The following is a 19180-nucleotide window of genomic DNA, read 5'->3' on the forward strand; positions in this document are numbered from 1 at the left end:
CCAGACCTGAGGAGACAAGAGCTGCAGCACTTGCCTTCCTTTACACCACATCAAGACAGCAGCAGATTCATCTCAACGGTAAAGGATGTTGAACCTGAGAGTGCCTGGGGTTGAGGCTTAGCTTATGCTTCTTGGGGGGGAAGGGAATTCATCTTTCCCTCTGAACCCACTTGCTTGCACCTGCTTGGGAATGACTTAGAAATCTTAATGGGGCTTTTCCATACCCGCTTTATATAATTTAATGATGCATTGAAAACAAGTCAAATGCTAAGAGAAGCCAGAAATCAACGTCCAGTGTTCACTTTACAAGGCTCTAAGGAGATGATACACAATAAAGAAACAACAGCACATATTGACTGAGAGATGCCGAAACCCCAAAGGTACAAACGCCCTCAAGGGATGTGCAGACGGAGGTGCTCCGGCACCCAGGGCTTCTCAGAAGACTGACGTTTAAGAGGATGCTCCTTAGCGTCGTCTCTGTAGTTCTGAAGCAGCGCTTCTTAAACTGTAATATGTATAAGGCTCATCTGGGGATCAGGTTTAAAAGCAGATCTTGAGTCAGATTTTGGACTTGACAAATTCTGCTTTTGTACCAATGCCTAGGTGGTGCCAGTACTCCTGGTTCACAGGACAACCAGGTTACAGGGCTCAGTGGTGTTTCAGTGACAGAAAATAATCTTTGAGACTTTTCAATGACTGAAGCTTATCAAATTAGCATAACGCTGAAATATAGTTTACTAAAAATATTTTCTGTTCTGTCTTTTAAATTTTTATTTTTATGTTAACACACTGTAGAAAACAACTCTTGTGCCTGCTCGATTCTGCGGGTATCAACACACACAGCTTCGTGTGACCACCACCACCATCAGGAGACAGAACACTTCCATCGTGTCCTTCCCACACATGCCCTCACGTTAGGACTTCGCAGTCGTACCCTCCCCATCTCGAACTGCAGGCAGTCAACCACAATTTTGTCTTTTCAAGAATGTAATGTGAACAGAATCATAGAGAAGATTCGAGATTGGCCTCTTCCTTCCACTCAGCACAATGCCTTTGAGTCTCATCCAAGTTACTGCATGTGTCAATACCTTGTTCCTTTGTACTGGTGCACAGTCTTCCACCCGATGGACAGCTGACCGATTATTATCCATTCACCCCCTGAAAGACTATTGGCTTGTCTCCACTTTTTGGCAATCATGAATAGAGCTGTGTACAGGTGTGCAGGATTTTGCTTGAACACAAGTTTACATTTCTCTAGGCGAAATACCCAAGAGTGGAATCACTGTGTTAAATAGTGTGTATATGTTTCACTAACTTGATAAGGAAATGCCAAACTGTTTTCCAGAATACTACCTGTACCATTTTGCATTCCTTCCAGCAATGCATGAAAGTTTCACTTGCTCCACACCAATCCTCTCTAGCATTTGTCTTTCTTTTATCTTGGCTATTCTCATAGGAATGTAGTGATATCTCTACGTGTTTGTAATTTGCATTTCCCTAATGGCTAATGATGTGCAATATCTTTTGATGTATTTATTGGATATCTGTGTATCCCCTTCAGTGAAATGTCTGTTTAAGTGCTCTTCCCGTCTGGCAGTTAGGTTGTTTTCTTACTGATGAGTTTTGAGGGTCCTTCATACGTTCTGGATAAAAGTCCTTTGTCAGGTATGTGATTGGCCATTTTTTTCTCAGTTTGTACCTTGTCTTTTCGTTCCTTAATGTCTTTCGTAGAGCATAAATTTTTGATTTGATGAAGCCCAACTTATTAATTGCTCCCTTCCATTTCACTTTAGAGTGTTTGCCTTCTTTCTGAGAGCATTTTTACAGCAATGGCTTTCAGTTTGTCAGATTATCATATCTGTGTGATTTTTCTTGGCATCTGTTGGTTTTCTTTCTTCATGCTTGTTGAGGCTTTCCTGGTTCTTTGTATGCTCAGTAATTATGAGTTCTAGCTGGGACATTTTAAATTCTTACACTTTCAGCCTTGTCTTCTCCTTTGGAGAATACAGATTTTGTTGTTTGTTTTAGTAGATAATCTATGTGGTTGGGTTCAGGCCGCAAGTTCCAACCAGCCTTCTGTGAGTTGTAATTTCCAAGTCCTTTGCTTTGAAATTCTTTGTAATGCTATATGTGGTGATGGCCTGGGCCTATCCCTTAGTTTGGAAAGTCTCTGGTGTGCTGTTTGAGATCAGAGCCGCGCGTGCGCAGCTGCAACCTGCCAGGGGTCTCTTTCTGAGGCTTGCCCACGTCCGAGCTGTTCCTGGTATTTTGCTATTTTGCAATTCTCTGGAGTCCTCTTTTTCAGTCTTTTGGCCAGAAATCTAGGACTTTAGCTTCCCAGTTCTGCCGCACACTCTCTGAACTGCACTTACATCTGGCCCAAGTACCAAGGAGACCAAGATAGAAAATAAGCAGCAAGGGTCGCCTCTACCCTCCAAAGGCCACAGCCTTCCTCCAGAGAGCAAGACTCTCTGCCTCAGCGTTTTGTGTCTCTGCCGGCTGGGCTGCCATTTGATTCTGCTGTCACCACACCTCCCTCACCTCAGAAGCTCATGGACAATCAAGTGTTGTCCTTATCCTTTGAGCATTAAGTGTCCCCTTTCCCCCTAGAGTCAGAGGATTTCTTGGAGCTCTAGCTGTCCATGTTCCCACTTCTGGGTTTCTGGTTGCCTTGAGCCCAAACTGGGAATATGTGAGTAAAAATGGAAAAGTTAGTGGCATTCAGTGGTAACTGGAGTTCTGGTTTTCTTTTCTAGTCAACTCGCTACTATTTACTTTAAAGAAACGTCAAACAGATGCACCCTGCCTTCTGTCCTGAACTATGCTCTTTGGGGGAACAAGTTAGAGCATGCTTCCTCCATTTTACCTAAAGCCACTCCGTACTATTTCTGCCCCCCCCTCCCCTCTGCTCCATCTTGTCCCCCTTCTTGTCCCCCCACCCTTTTCCTTCTTCTTGGGCAGAGTTTCACTCTATTGCCCCAGTGGAGTGCAATGGTGTCATCATTGCTCACAACAACCTCAAATTCCTGGGCTCAAGAGATCCTCCTGCCTCAGCCTCCCATGAAGCTGGGATTACAGGTGTGCACCACAACACCTGGCTATTTTTTTTCTATTGCTTGTAGGTCTTGCTCTTGCTCAGGCTAGTCTCAAACTCCTGAGCTCAAGCAATCCACCCACCTCAGCCTCCCAAAGTGCTAGGAGACTATCAACATTGGGAAAGTCCTTAGGGAACAAAGATATTGTCCTTGATAAATAGCATGCCACTGCACCCAGCCCCTTCTGTTTCAAGTTTTAATCATAAATAAAAATTTAAAAAGTAGTAAAACATACTTTTTGAAATGGGAAAAATAATCACAAACAGTTGCTTTTATGAGGTATGGATGTGAAGCAGTACCCTGGTATGACGCAGTCGGCTGGTATGTAGCCGCTGTAGCCGAGAGTCACAAGAATGATCGATATAAGCCAGAACTCTGTTTTTTTAAAAAACAGCTCTCCGATTTCTGTATTTGGGTTTCATACTCTGAGCAATCCAAGACTTGGGAAATTACATTGTTGGCACAGTGTCAGGCTCTGAGGGAATATTTCTGTGTCTCAGTTGGCTCACTGAACACTAGGTGGCTCCTCCTGCAGCACTAGAGCCTCTCAGATGGCAAAAATTCAACAGAACTGATGTCTTTGCATCATGGCATGCCGTAGTTCTCTTTAAGCATTAGCTGATTAACTGTGTGAAGTCAAATTCATAACCGTCATTGAGGTTGTTAGAGCTTTCCCGGATTGGTGGTGATTGACCGGAAGCAGTAGTCCTGATTCTCTCAAACACCAGATTGGGTGGTGTTCTGGGCTGAGGAGACACGGAAAAATAGAGCTATTTATTTATCAAGGGCAGTACCCTGTATCCTGAGGACTTTCCAAGTAATCCTAATCTCCTCATCGTGCTTCTTCAAGGAGCAGCAGTCGTGCTCACTTCAGACACCAAGAAACCAAAACGCAAACACAGAAACACATTACCTGTTACCTACGAAGGAACCGGCTAAACCCTAAGGGTAAATTGCTAGCAGAGTGCCAGCAGGTGAGAGCCAGGGAACTAGGATGACTCTCTAGTCCAAAGGTGGAAGAAACACTTCCCCTCTGTTTATTGAGATATAACTTATATAATACAGTTCATCCATTTTAAATGTGGAGTTTGATCAGTTTCCAGGATTGTATACTGCTACATCATCATCACTATAAATAAGTTCCAGAACATTTCTACAACCTCAGACAGGCCCTAATTTCCTTGGGTGGCTCCCGGCTCTACAGGGCTGTCATCAGCACAACCACTCAGACTGCGTGTCCATTCCCCTAGGAAGCGCCCAGACCCTTAGACAGGGGACTCTCTGTACTCACTCACTCTCTGTTATACCTCAGGTCATGTCAGGAGAGATGCTGTCTTATCGCAGGGTCAGGCCTTGGAGGTGACCGGGGACACAGTCACAGGACCTTAATTCCCTCCTTCTGCCTTATTTTTATGTTCTCTTAAAAGTGTATTTCTAAAGTTGGCATTCATTTTGTTTCCTTGAGGGCACAAAACGGGTGATAGCAGTGGCTACAGTTTTGTTCACGGTGAGAACAATGACCAAACAAGATACTACAGTTGGTCTAAAAATCAAACACATTTTTTAAAATGTCTTACTTGTTTTTAGGATTGTGTCTCCAGCATCTTCCAGCAAAGCAGCCATTTAGTTTGTAAAATAACATGAGGAAAGGGAGGTAGACATGGGTGTCAATCCCACACAGGGGACACTCCCAGTGAGTGTGTGCGGCAAGGCTCCCCTCCAATGTGCCACAGAGGAATGGACATAGGACAAAAGCTCTTACCAAATGTGCCCCTGAGCCTGGTCCTCAGAGGGAGGCAGTTTTGCTGTTTGACCTAAGAATAGGTTTTGCTGCCCTGTCATCTAAGCAGTCCTAAATGGTGGCCAACAGAACAGGGACAGAGACAAATGAATCTCAGTCATATACCCAAGAAGCCAAATACTTAATATTATGAAATAAAGGAGATTAACACCTCTTTGTGCTTTCAATGACATTCACGGAGCTTGGGCTGATGGTGTCTTTATGCCAGAAAACCAGAGGCCAGGACCAAGCTCATGGTTATATTTATTCAGAACTTTATAAACTGCCAAACACGTTCACATTTGTGATCAGATTTGATCGTCAGGGAAATCGTAAAGATGAGGAGATAGAGGTTATGAGAATTTATGTGACAAACAGAAGGTATGTCAAGGCAGTGGGAACACAGGTCTGGAATGTTCCAGAACATCTGGCCTTAGACGCTTCTCCTTCCCCCCGGCCCTCTCTAAAAGAGCTATGGCCCACACTCCATGATGAGTTCCAGGCTGACAACTGCCAGGTGTCCCCTCAGTGCTTCCCCTGGGTGTTGGCAACTCAAACCCCCACCACTACTCAAGGTCCCTCCCCACGGCTCTCTGCATTCATCCTCCTATGCATCAGGCAGGACCAAGGGAGTCTCCACTGACACTCCCTTCCTTCACTGTCCACTGGATTGTGGAAGGTGACTTCCAGGTCCCTTGGGAGGCTGCCCACTCTTGGTCATCTCACCCCTCCCACCCTGGTCACAGCGTCTCCCTGGGCTTCCCCCACTGTGTCCACCCTTGCCCCTCCAGTCTTATGTCCCAGAACATCTTATAATACCCAGGTCTGGACCCACCACTACCCCACGGACAGCCCTTCCTGGGATCAGGGCCCATCCCTCTCTGAGGAAGCCAAGCCAACTCTCCCAGGCTAACATTTCCCCACCCCTCTCTGCAGGGGCCCCAGCCATGGACAGGAGCACCTGGAGTCTCTGCTCTTGGCCTTCGGCTGGGCCCACTTAGATTTGACAGTGGAGCAGAGTTTCTTCATGGAAAAAATTTGGCATTATGAGAGTCTGACATGTCATTCCACACATAGAACCCACCTGTGCACATGCACATACAAGCATGTGCCTCCACGCAGCTTGCTCTGGGTGTGTCAGGCCCTTGAACCATCTTCTATGACAAACCCCTTTAGTAAAGGCTTGGAAACTTTCATCAGTATGAAGTCTACCCTTGCCAGTTATTGTTGGGGGACCACAGGCAAGTTTTGTAACTCCTCAGATGTCTGAGCTATAAAATGAGGAAGGTGATGCCTATCTCATGTGGATGTTGTAATAACTGAACAGACCAAGGTGGACACAATGCCTGGCACACATTCCCTGCTGATAAAAGGTTAAGAAATGATTGTTCTGTGGGGAGGAAGGAAGGACAGAGGTGTTTGCCAGGTGTTTACATGGGCACCCGCTCCAGCACCTCTGCATTCCCTATGGGCCACTTTTGTGCTTACATCTCTCTGTGTCCTGATGGCCAGCAGCAGGTCCTGGGGCCACACGTGTCCTCTTACTCATCGAGGTTCTATGGCTGTCCAGCATCCCCTCTTGTAATGACAGGGTCTGGATTCAGACAGATGCCTATACCCTGCAGAGTCCGAGAGATCGTGTTTTACAGGGGTTCAGCCATCCTTTTCTTTTCCAGGGGATGAACAATCAGTACACTCGCCGGGAGGTCTTCTGCCGGAACACTTGTCATGAGCTCAAACGCTTCTGGGAAAGGGAAATCGGCAAACAGACTTGCTACCGAGAATCAGAGGAGCATCGTCTGGGAAGAAGTGCGCTGAGGAAGTACGTGGCTTGTCTCTCTACTTTATAGATTAATGCATTTTTAAAAATGGGTGTTATTTTTTAGGGCAGTCTTAGGTTCACAGCAAAACTGAGCAGATGGTATGGAGAGTTCCTATTCACCCTCTGCCACCGACACATATACAACTGCTCCACTGTGAACATCTGCACCACAGTGACACATTCATGGCAATGAGTGACCTTCACTGACACATCATTGTCACCTAGTTTGTTTTGTCAAAGCAAAATTGATTTCCCCAGACAAGGCTCCAAGAGAGGCAAAAGCCAAGGTATGAACAAATAAGTTGTGAAACAAATTGTACAGTTTGCTAACGTGTTCATACACACACACACAGGTGTATACATGTAGAGGGCATCCATCTATGCATATAAAAAAGACCACAAGGAAATCTGGTTGGTGAGATGGCAGAAGACCTTAATTTGTTTATCCTCTCCCCCTCCTCTGATTAGAACTGGGTAGCCCAGTGGGCCTCTGCTCTGGTCACTACTCTCAGTTGTCCCATCACAAAGTGGAAGAGAAGGCCCCAGATCATCAGGATGTTAGGCTTGAAAACCAACATGTACCTAAAGCACCCAGCACGGTGCCCGGCCCGGGGTCAGGGCTCAGGAACAGCAGATCTACTCTCTCTTCTGTTCTCCGGGGTAATCCAGAATCTAATACAGGAGCAGCAAAATACCAAAGGAAGACCTTGCTTAGAGGAGAAAAACAAGAAGAGGCGAGAGTGAGCTCGGAGCAGGGTGGGGCGGAGCCTGCTGCAGCCCGCCACAGGTCCACCCCTCTGCATCTCTGGGCCTCTGGGCCTCAGCATCCTCCTGGTTATTTTTATCAGAGAGAAATGGACACTAAGAGAGGTAAGAGGGGTGGTGGAGAGCCACTGCCCTTCCACCGTGGGCAGAGAGCACGCACCTCCGTCTTCCCTTCACCCCAGATGAAGCTTCTCAGCTGCTAACGTGAGCAGGGGTGTGCATGATGTTGCCCCATTTTGGAATTGGCCAGGGGTCCTACACAGTGCCGCCGTCCCCCATCTGCACACTGCAGGGTCAGTGATCCCCTCTGTGGTCCCCTGGGGCTCCCAGCTTCAGCGCTGGTTCACTCAGCCCTGGGGCTGCAGCTGCTTGTACCTCTGGTATGAGGCATACTGGGGGGCCAGCCCATGCCCCAACGTCCAGCCCCCAGGTATCTATCACTGTGCCCCCCTCCCGCCCCCAGGACATCTTTCAGGGAAAAGAGAGCCGTGCAGAAGGGGGAGAGTGGAGAAGAGCATTCTAAGTAGAAGAAATGGTTCCCAAGGCAGGAGAAGAGCTTGTGACCGGAGAGACAGCCATTTTTACATGTTTATCCTGTATTCTTCCAAGTCCCTGCTGCAGCACTGAACATTCAATAGGTGCTTGTGGCTGGCTATACGTGGGCACGACCATGGAATTGCCTGTCATGCGGGTCCTTGCTGCCAGCTCACTCTGCGCTGGGATTCTGCCCCCCATTCCTGGGTTCCCTGCCCAGCTGGATTATCTCCTTTGCCCCCCACCCCACTAACTCTCCTCCCTCGGCAGACCCCTTCCCCACGCTGGGTGCCCTCATCCTTTGGCTTCTGGCTGGGTTCTGTGGACAGGTGGTGAGAGGACTGGGGGGTAGGTCCGCCAGTGTCTTCCCCACACAATTCCTGCCCAGGGTCCTGTTTTCTAGCAGGGGTGACTTCATGCCTCCTCCACTGATGCAGCCTCCAAACACAAATGAAAAATGATGGACAGAAATAGGTACCAACATTTGGTGACATCTAATGAAAATTGGATCTAAGCAATGATCATCAGTGTCTGCTGATATCAAAAAAAGAAACAAAGCCAGACAGATAGGATGGCTGTCCATTATATCACTTGTGAAGGGTGGGGAAAAAAATGAACCTGAATCTGGCTGGGCGCCCATAGCTCAGTGAGTGGGGCACCGGCCACATACACTGGGGCTGGCGAGTTTGAACCCAGCCGGGGCAAATGACAACTGCAACAACAAAAACAAAAATAGCCTGGCATTGTGGCAGGTGCCTCGGGAAGCTGAGGCAAGAGAATCGCGTAAACCAAGAATCGCTTAAGCCTGAGGTTGCTGTGAGCTGTGACTCCACAGCACTCTACTGAGGGTGACGTAATGAGACTGTCTCAAAAAAAAGAACCTGAATCTAATCAAGCCTCTCGTTTTACCCTCCAATTAACAGAATATACAGGAGACAGAGGAATAGGTTAAAATCACACAGGAATACAGTCAGCAAAATCCAAACTGTGCAAGCTCTCCCAAGCAATCTGGCTTTAAAAAAAATCACAAAGGAAGGGGAAAGCTGAAGGAGAATTTACATATTAAAAGAAACTTAAAAGATATAGCAACAAGTAAAAATGTACTGCTTTGTTTTGATCCTGATTTAACCAAACTGTTAAAAATTATAAGACAATCAGGCAATTGTGAACTGACTGACTATTTGATGACATCAAGTACCTCTGGTTAATTTTTTAAGTCTGAGGATAGTCAGGTAGTTTCTTTTTTGAAAAAGAGTTCTTATTTTTTAAGAACAAAATAACTAATTATGGTTATTCTGTTTAGAATGCAATGGAAAGGTGCTGTGGGAAACAAGATTAGCCATGAGCTGCTGAAGCTGGGAGTAGATACAGGGGGCGCTAACGTTCTACAATAAAGGTTATTTTTTAAATGTTATCTTGCAAGAAAAGAATACAATTCTTCCTCCTCAATACATCTTCATAATCCAAGTAGTTCCATTAATTTTCTCTGTGTATAGCTTGAGGCTTAGCTGCATATACGTTTCAAAGTGTAATATTTTCCTGGTGAAGTGAACCTTCTTATCATTAGGCAGTGACTTTCATTATCCCTTTGTCTGAAAGTCTTTTTATCAGCTATTAACACACTTTGTTTCTGTATGTCTTGTATTTGCCTTGTATGTCTTTCTTTCCTCTTTCTATTTTCAATTTACTTTTGTCTTTATCACTTAAGGGTGTCTTTTTTGAACAGCACGTAGTTGAATTATATGATTTTCTAATGTGACATACAGTATTTTAGTCGGTCCCTGGTGAATTACATTTATTACAATTGACTTGTTTCCACCATATTAGTTCCTTGAGTGTTTTATTTCTCCTCTTCTCTATTTCTTTTTATTCTTTTCTTACTTTTTGAATTGATATCCTATCCCCTTAATGAGCTAGGAACTATTTCACTAGTTTCTTCTCTCATCTTTATCATCATCTTCTTTTTCCTTTCTTGGGGTTTATTCTTTTGCAGAAAAGTTCCCAGTTTTGATCAAGTCCAATTTATAAAGAAATTTCTTTTATGAATTTTGCTTTGGGTATTTATCTTTGCCTATTTCAAGGATGCAAAGATTATCTCCTAGGTTCTATTTCTGGAAGTTATAGTTTTAAGTTTTCTATTTACATAATAATTCACTTTGACTTAATGTTTTAATTAAATGTGAGATATGAATTACCCAGTGATTCCAGCACCATTTGTTGAAAGGACTATCCTTTTTCTACTACATTGCCTTTGCCCTTTTGTTGAAAATCAATTCCTGATACATGTGAGGGTCTATTTGGGGGCTTTCTTTCAGTTCCATTGATCTATTTGTCCATTGGCACCAACGACATGCTGTTTTGACTGCTTATGTTTGTAATAATTCTTGAAGATAGATAATATAAGTCGTACAACCAGTTCTTCTTTTTCAAAGTTGTTTTGGTTGTTCTAGGTCTATATGAATTTTTTAATAACTTGTCAATTTCTGTTATTTAAAAGATGCATACTGGGTTTGATTGGATGGAATTGAATTTATGGATCAATTTAAGGAGAACTGACATCCTAACAATATTTAGAGTCTCTGATACATAAATATAATGTATTTCTCTCTTTATTTAGATCTACTTTAATTTCTTTCAACAATGTTTCTTTCGACAGTTTCAGTGCACAAGTTATATGTGTATCTTTTGTCAGATTTATCCCTATTTCATATTTGTGATGTTATTACAATTGATTTTTATTTAATTTCCTGATTCTTTCTTTAATTTATGACTTATTTAGAATCGTGTTATTTGATTTCAAAATATTTAGGCACTATTTCGGATGGTTTTCTGTTATTGATGCTAACTTGATTATTGTGATCAGAGACTATACTTTGCAGAACTTAAATCCTTTTAAATTTATTGTGACCTGTTTTATAGCCTAGAATATTTCTTATCCCGCTAAATATTCCATGTACATTTGAAAAGAAGACTGGGTGCGATGGCTCATACCTGTAATCCTAGCACTCTGTGAGGTGAGACAGGCAAATTGCTTGAACTCAGGAGGTCAAGACCAGCCTTAGCAAGAGTCAGACCCCATCTCTACTAAAAATAGAAAAAATTAGCGGGGTGATGTGACAGGTACCTGTAGTCCCAGCTACTCAGGAGGCTGAGGCAAGAGAACTACTTGAGCCCAAGAGTTTGAGGTTGCTGTGAACTATGATGCCACAGCACTCTAACCAGGACACAAAGTGAGACTCTGTCTCAAAAAAAGAAAAAAGAAAAGAATGTGTGTTCTGCTGCTATTGTTGAGGTAAATGTTCTTTAAATGTCAATTACGTCAAGTCGGTTGATAATACTATTCAAGTGTTTCAAACTCTTATTGACTTTTTGCGCACTTGGTTTTGATTGTTGAAAGATGGGTATTGAAATCTCTGACTATAATTGCAGGTTTGTCTATTTCTCTTGCCATTCTATCACTTTGCTTCAGGTATTTTGAAGTTCTGTTATTAGGCACATAAGTGTGTAAGATTGTTGTGGCATACCCTCCTGATGAATTGACCCCCTTATTACAAAATGACCCCTTTTTTCTTTGGTAACATTAGTTGCTATGAAATCTACTTTGTCTGATATTAATATAACAACTGCAGCTCTCTTTGATTAGGGTTAACAAGAAATTGTTTTAATCCTTTTACTTTTAGACTATTTGTGCCTTCATATTCAAAGTGGATTTCTCGTAGGCAGCACATATTTGGATACTTCTTTTTTAATACAATTTTACAATCTTTGCATTTTAAATGGATTAGTTATACCATTAACATTATTGATATGATTTGACTTAACTTTACTATCTTACTATTGGTCTCCTGTTTCTCTCGTCTGTTCTGTATTTCTTTTCTCTCTTTTTATTTATTTTTTTAGTCAGGGTCTTGCTCTGTTGCCTGAGCTAAAGTACAGTGTCATCATCATTGCTCTTTGCCTCACTGCAACCTCAAATTTCGGGACTCAACCCACTCAATGGGTACATTGTAAGGGTATATGCACACCTCCTGGGTGTGGAACACAGCTACAAGAGGGACTCTACCTAACAAATGCAAACATTGTAACCTCATTGTTTGCACTCTCACATTAATCCGAAAAAGAAAATTTCTAGACTCAAGCAATCCTCCTGCCTTAGTTACCCAGAGTGCTAGGATTACAGCCATGAGCCACCATACTTGGCCTCCTTTCTCTTTTTCTGCCTTCTTTTGGATTAACTGAGTATTTTGTATGATTCTATTTTATCTCTTCTGTTGGCCTTTTATTTATTTATTTATTTGGCCTTTTAAAGAAATATGTCTTTTTGGGTTATTTTAGCAGTTGTTTAGGATTTATATTATCCCTCCTTAATTCATCACAGTCTACCTTCAAGTGGTATTTTATCATTTCCTGTATAGTATAAAAACCTTACAATGGTATATCCCCATTTCTCCCCTATGACCTTCGTGCTATTGTACAAAGTAAAGTTTTAGTTCCATATTTAAGTGCCACAATACATCATTAACAGATTTGCTTTCAACAGTTGATTATTTTTTAAAGAGCTTTAAAGAGTAAGAAAACAATGACTAACATGTATCCTGCTAATTGCTTTTTGGTTGCTCTTCACCTCATTATGTGGGCCTGTATTTCCATCTCGTGTCATTTTCCTTTTGCTTGAAGGACTTCCTTTAATATGTAGTGTAGTGACAGTCTGGTGGTGATTTCTTTCAGTTTTGGTATGTCTAAAATCATCTTTATTTCATATCTGGTGTTTTTTACTTCAAAATTTTAAGAGGGTACAAATGTCTTTGTTATATGAATAGCTTTTATAATGCTTAAGTTAGGGCCGTTAATGTGCCCATCACCTGAAGAGTGTTTATTGTACCTGTTAGGTAGATGTTTACCCCTCCCCATCTTCTCCTTCCCCTCTTTTTAATTTCTAACGACTTTTCCTTCTCTCTGTGCCCATGAGTCCCCATTAGTTAGTTCCAGATTATTAGGGAGAACATAGGTGTTTGTTTTTCCATTCTTGAGATACTCCACATTGCCGAAAAAGACATTGATTTATTTCTTTTTATGCTGAGTTGCACTCCATGGTATACATATATCACATTGAATTGATCCACTCATGAATTGGTGGACACTTGGGTTGATTTCTACATCTTGGCAATTGTGAATTGTGCTTCAATAAACATTTGAGTGCAGGTGTCTCATTGATAAAAATAACTTCTTTCATCTCTGTTTTTTGTTGTTGTTTGGTTGGTTGGTTGGTTGGTTGGTTGGTTTTTGAGACAGAGTCTCACTCTGTGTCATGGGTAGGGTGCCATGGCATCATAGCTCACACCAACTTCAAACTGTTGGGCTCAAATGATCCTCTTGCCTCAGCCTCCCGAATCGCTGGGACTACAGCTGCCCACCACAATGCCTGACTGGTTTTTCTATTTTTAGTAAGAAGGGGTCTCACTCTTGCTCAGGCTGGTCTCAGACTCCTGAGCTCAGGCTATTCACCTGGCTTGGCCTCCCAGAGTGCTGGGATTATAGGCATGAGCCACTGTGTCCAGCCCACCTCTGTTTTTGAAAGACAGTTTGGGTGTCTAGATTTACAGATTTATTCTTTTTGACTTTAAAGATACTGAGCTCTCAAAGGAAAGTTTAGAGGACGAAGATTAGAATACTTTTAATGGAACCAAGAGTCTGTTCGCACTTACCTTGGGGGGACAGTGGTGGGAGGGAAGGAAGTTTCTCTGAGCCGTCAGCCATGGAGATGAAAGCTCCATCTGTATGTGTTTTTGTTTCTATTTTCAGGCTCAGAGAAGAATGGAAGCAGAGGCTAGAAACAAAGCTGAGGCTGCGGAACAATCCAGATGAGACTGAAAAGCGGACAAATGTTGCCTAAGAGCTTCCTGCTTCATTGACGCAAGAGGATGCAAAACGCTGAGGTCACTCTGCTAGGAGAGTCAATGCAAATCCCCGTGCCCCTTTGCTAACCCAAACAGATCTCACACTATTGTTTTCCCTGTAAATCCTTTCCCAGTGCTCAGTGGGAGTTATCAGCCAAGTCAGTCCTCTCTGCACAGGGCCAGGTTATTATCCTAACGGTCTCTAAAGATGAGCATATTTAATATCAAAGCTCCTTGCAGCACACTTTATTTCTGTATAATTGTCTTCTAATTTTGAAGTCTAAATAATTTAAGTTCTAAGCACACCAGAGGGATTCCTGATATTGAGGGTCATACTTTAAATATCTCATTTACTCCACCATTTTGCCTAGGAAACCCTGATGTAACCCTTTCTCTTATTTTCTTTTTATGACCAGAGAAATGCACCTATCTGCAGAAATAAAACTGTTGTAACCAGTTATTAAAATAAGACTCGAATATAAATTGATCTAGTATTCCTTTCTCTTCATACAAGTTTAATTGGCTTTTTCAAAAACATGTTTACCAAGAACAGTAATAGGATAGTTTAAGTAAAACTGGGTTGTCTTGCCAACACTGGGTGTGTGCTTTTTGTTTTATTGCTTTATTTTTTTAATTAGATAAAGAATGATAATAGAACACTCATATTCCTTTAAACACAGCCTATCGGGTTATTATATTTTTGTCTGGGATACAGATCCAAAAATGATACCAATTGTACCTACATATTGAACCATGAATTAACCAAATAGAATAAAAAAACAAATCTCCTGACTTAGGTTCCAATTATCCACTCCTACTTGCCTCAGACCATTACTTATTGAAGATACTTAGTTAAGTTCTTAAGGAATGGCCTGTGAGGAGATCTACTGCCAACAGGATTAACTTCGATTAGCCCCCGGGCCCCAGGCGGTGGGGGACCACGCATGCTGAAATGATTCGCTTCTTGGTGGAAGCCAGTCCCACTTTCCACTTTGCTTCAATCCAGGTCTGTTCAGTAGCTACTGACCATTTATAGATGGAGAGAAAAGCAAAGCAGGGAAATGATTTTCTCTTAGAGAAAAAGCAAGTGGAAAACCAGCCACAGCAATAGGCAGGACAGGCCTCTCCTCCCCAAAGTCCCTTCTGTTCCTCAGCCTCTCTTCTCCCTGACCCTCCTGGCTTCTGGCACTTCGGCTAGAGTTGCCACCGAGGCTTAGCACAAAGGCAGTAAAAAGCTTAAGGAAACTGGAGGCTTTGCACAACGTCTGTATTCTGTTGACGGAAATAGACACGCATGATATGGACCAGGTGTCCTCAAACTATAGCCCGCAGGCCACATGCAGCCCGCCCAGGACATTTATCCAGCCCACCGAGTGTTTTTGCCACTGCCTGTCCTGCTTAGCAGCCGACTTGTCCTGGGGCCCACAGTCCGGCCCTGCAATGGTCTGAGGGACAGTGAACTGGCCCCCTGTTTAAAAAGTTTGAGGACCCCTGATATGGACTATTATTGACACTGTTAGCCTGCTTGCCATCAGCTTTGCTGGCTGCTTAAGAAGACTTTTTATTCAGAGAAACCCTGTTGGTCTTGGAGCAGTACAGGCTGATGAGGTTAACTTCACTCGTGACAAAAATGAGCCTCTTATACCAGCTGTCCTACCAGGGACTGGATGGACTGTGGTGTTTAGTTGGTCTTTTAGTCAGGTAATGCATATATACATACAGTATAGTTTAATAGAATTGCTTTTCTTATGTTCCATTGCTCTATAAAGTCACATTTCATGTATAGTCATTAAAACTCTCCAGCTACCAATACCAAATGTATTTATTGCTGTATTTTCGAGCTCCACATGTTTACACTGGTTAGCGCCTTATCAGCCCAGCTCAACATATCTGGCCACCCCAACAGAGTCTTTAGCACACAGATTCTGGAATCTGAAATGTCATGGTCACTCTCCAGCCACTTCTCAGGTCCAGGAGCACAAGGGGTTTGTGCTTCTGAGAGTGAAAACTATAACTGGACCTGGGCCAACAGTTTCTAACCAGGGAAGGGAGCTTTCTGATATGTTTAATTTTTTTTTAATAAACTTTTTTGTTAAAACTAAGACCCAACACACACAGTAGCCTAGGCCAACACAGGGTCAAGGTCATCAAGATCACTATCTTCCACCTCTGTATCTTGTCACCCTGGAAGGTCCTTAGAGGCAGTAATGCCTGCAGTTGTCATCACCTATATAAACAATGCCTTTTTCTGGAGTACCTCCTGAAGGACTTGCTTGAGGCAGTTAACTTTTTTTGTAAGTAGAAGGAGTACCCTCTAAAATAACAAAGTAAAATCTAGTAAATACAGAAACTGGTAACATAGTCGTTTATGATCACTGTCAAGTATTATCTGCTGCACATGATCGTTGTGCTACATTTTCATATGCCAGGCAGCATAGTAGGTTTGTTTAAACCAGCATCACCTCAGATGAGCTGCAGTGCAATATTATGACAGCTACGACATTACTAGTTACTAGGGATTTTTCTGGTGCATTATAATCTTAACAGTCCACTGTCATATATGCAGTCTGGCATTAACCAAATTGTAGTGGCATGTATGTGGCACTTAATGGCAGTACTTGCTGGATAAAAGATTTAGTGGACAAGCTACTAGATGGAGTAGCATGGTCCACAGGGCCCAGGGAGCTGGTGCCATTTGTTTTAAATCCACAAAGCACCTACCATATTGTGCTAAACTTCCACATAAATACACAAAAAGACATTTCTACGGCGTAAAATTCGAGGTAGTGACCTTAGTCAAGTTATTTAAATGATCTGGGCTTCAGTTTTCGTATTTTTAAAATGCAGCTCATAATAGTACCTTCCTCCTAAGTACAGCCCCGGACACATAATGAGTTGTAGTGGGAAGAATTCTCTAAGTTCCCTTCCCCTATTGTACACACATCATATGGTCCTCTCCCCTTGGGGGCCAGCAGAACTTGTGAATATGATGGGATATTGCTCCCACAGTTAGGTTTCTTATAAATTGACTTTGCATTAATCAAACAGAGATTATTCAGATGGGCCTGACCCATCAGACAAAGACTTAAAAAGAACCAAGCCTTTCTTGCAATCAGAGAAATGCATAGTGTGAGGGGGACTCTAAAGGAGGTCACCTGGTAAGGAACTGTGGGCGGCCGCTAGGACCTCAGACAGCCAGCAAGAGAAGGACCTTAGTCCTACAGCCACAAGAAACTGAAATCTGCCAAAACCATGTCAGCTTAAAAGAAGATGCTACCCTCCAGAAAAAGAGACACATTGATCGCAGCCTGTGAAACCCTGTCAGCCATGCTCGGACTCTGTCTTCCAGAAACCATGAATTAATAAATGGGTATTCTAAAAACAAAAAAACCAATAATAAATAAATAGGTATTGTTTCAAGCCCCTAGGTTTGTGATAATTTTTAATGCAGCAATAGAAAACTAATATGTAAATGCTCCATAAACATCAGGAATGATGATGATGATGATGATCGCGATCAGGAGAAGCACCAGATGAATTCATGTATCTGGAAAATTCTCTCATCCAAATATACTTCCAACACCTATTACCTCCAAACCTAGCAATTTAGCAATTAATGATTTAGCCCTTTAGGTTAACAAGTAACCTACGCTAAGATGTAAATACTGCCCCAGCCAAGGCTAAACTAAATACTTCTTAGTGGTTGTTTAAATTTTATTTATTTATTTATTTATTTTATTATTAGTATTTTGGAGACAGAGTCTCAAGCTGTCACCCTGGGTAGAGTGCTGTAGCGTCACAGCTCACAGCAACCTCAAACTCTTGGGCTTAAGCAATTCTCTTGCCTCAGCCTCCCAAGCAGCTGAGACTACAGGCACCCGCCACCATGTTAAATTTTATTTTTAAGAGAAGCTTTTAAAAATGAGAATTTCTACAAAAATACAAGCATTGGTGAGGAGAAAGAAAAGAGATAGTTAAACATGGGACCTCTGGGAGGAGCCCAGACTCAGACAGCAGACAAGGGGAGCATTTGGGGGAGCTATACCTGGGAAGAGAAGGGTGAGCGTAGCCCACTTGGCAGTTGAGGTCCCAGTGAGAGTGCCCGGGGAGGCACCAACACAGAGGCCCTGTACAGCAGTTTCTTCCCAGGCCCTGCTTTCAATTGTCTGCCAGTCAGTTTTATAAAATGCTCCAACTTCCTACTCTCCTGCCCCGCTCTGGGCCATGCACATAAACCTCCCAAGTTTCCCCAGGCATCCTTCTCTGCTCACACACACTGGGGGGTCTCCAGCACCCTTTTTGGGTAAAGAGAAATAGGTGCCCAGAATTGCATGGGGAGCCCCCAGGAGGCAAGGGGGTTGCACAGGGACAGGTCCATGACTACTTGGGAACCCAGAGGCTCTGCTAGGGCTCCTCTGTCACTTAAAAGCATGCAATTCCCAAGCTCTGCAAGGCTTCACTTGGCTGGACAGCCCCAGAATCTACCTAGCTCTGAAATGCTGCAGTGCTGGGATACCAAAGCCTCAAACCTTCATTTGCATTCTGTAGAGGAGGAAAAATATTTTTCCTTCTATCCCTCTTGGGTTCATTGGTTGAGGTCCCTGTAACAAAAGACAGATTAACAAGAGAAAAGAATACAAATATATTTAATTTAAGTTTTACATGACATGAGAGCCTTCATAAAGCAATGAAGACCCAAAGGAATATTTCAGCATGAGTGCTCTTCATGGAGGGTTTGAAGAGTGGAGTTTGGAAAACCATGACAGGACAAAGAATATAATCTAGTGGTGATAAACTGGGACAGCAGCAAGGCTCATTTGTGCAGATTCCTCTCTATGTTCCTCCACCTTCAGAGGTCAGGACGCTCCTTTCCTCCAGGTATAGGGAGGGCACCTCTCACACTCCGGGGAAGTTCAGAGAGACTTTCCTGTACTTTCTGTTTCTCAAATCCCTTCAGCTTAAAACATTCAATATGCCAAGGCACCATATTTAGACTCTGGACAGCCCCAGAGTCTACCTAGCTCTGAAATGCTGTGGTGTTAGGACGCCAAAGACTCAAATACCTGAACCCCATCAGTAGTTTGTCCCATCTTTTCTGAGTTGCTTGACTAGAAATTTCATTTAATCCTCAGAATAACCACATACGCAGGGACCATTGTCATTGTACCTTTTTTTTTTTAATTGTTGGAGATTCATTGAGGGTACAAAGAACCAGGTTACACTGATCACATTTGTGAGGTAAAGTCCCTCTTATAATTTGTTATTGTATCTTTTCTTTCTTTTTTTT

At 42.9% G+C, this 19180-nt stretch overlaps 1 protein-coding gene across 1 annotated transcript; it reads left to right on the forward strand.

Moving 5' to 3' along the window:
• Positions 1 to 5086: 5086 nt before the first annotated feature.
• FAM240A (family with sequence similarity 240 member A) lies at positions 5087 to 13889 on the forward strand. Its single transcript, XM_023515924.1, has 3 exons — positions 5087 to 5256; positions 6467 to 6697; positions 13799 to 13889. The coding sequence occupies exons 1-3, from the start codon at positions 5087 to 5089 to the stop codon at positions 13887 to 13889; spliced, it is 492 nt and encodes a 163-aa protein (XP_023371692.1).
• Positions 13890 to 19180: the final 5291 nt, after the last annotated feature.

Source organism: Otolemur garnettii, unplaced genomic scaffold (assembly GCF_000181295.1).
Source record: "Otolemur garnettii isolate 467f Iridium unplaced genomic scaffold, OtoGar3 scaffold00082, whole genome shotgun sequence".
NCBI lineage: Eukaryota > Metazoa > Chordata > Mammalia > Primates > Galagidae > Otolemur > Otolemur garnettii.

What these genes read in the sequence shown, in the direction of transcription:
- FAM240A (XM_023515924.1), top strand. Translation starts at nt 5,087, where the DNA reads ATGGTGTCTTTATGCCAGAAAACCAGAGGCCAGGACCAAGCTCATGGT. An exon ending in ATTTATGTGACAAACAGAAG is followed by an intron (nt 5,257 to 6,466) that starts GTATGTCAAGGC and finishes TTGTAATGACAG; the next exon opens with GGTCTGGATTCAGACAGATG. An exon ending in GGAAGAAGTGCGCTGAGGAA is followed by an intron (nt 6,698 to 13,798) that starts GTACGTGGCTTG and finishes TTCTATTTTCAG; the next exon opens with GCTCAGAGAAGAATGGAAGC.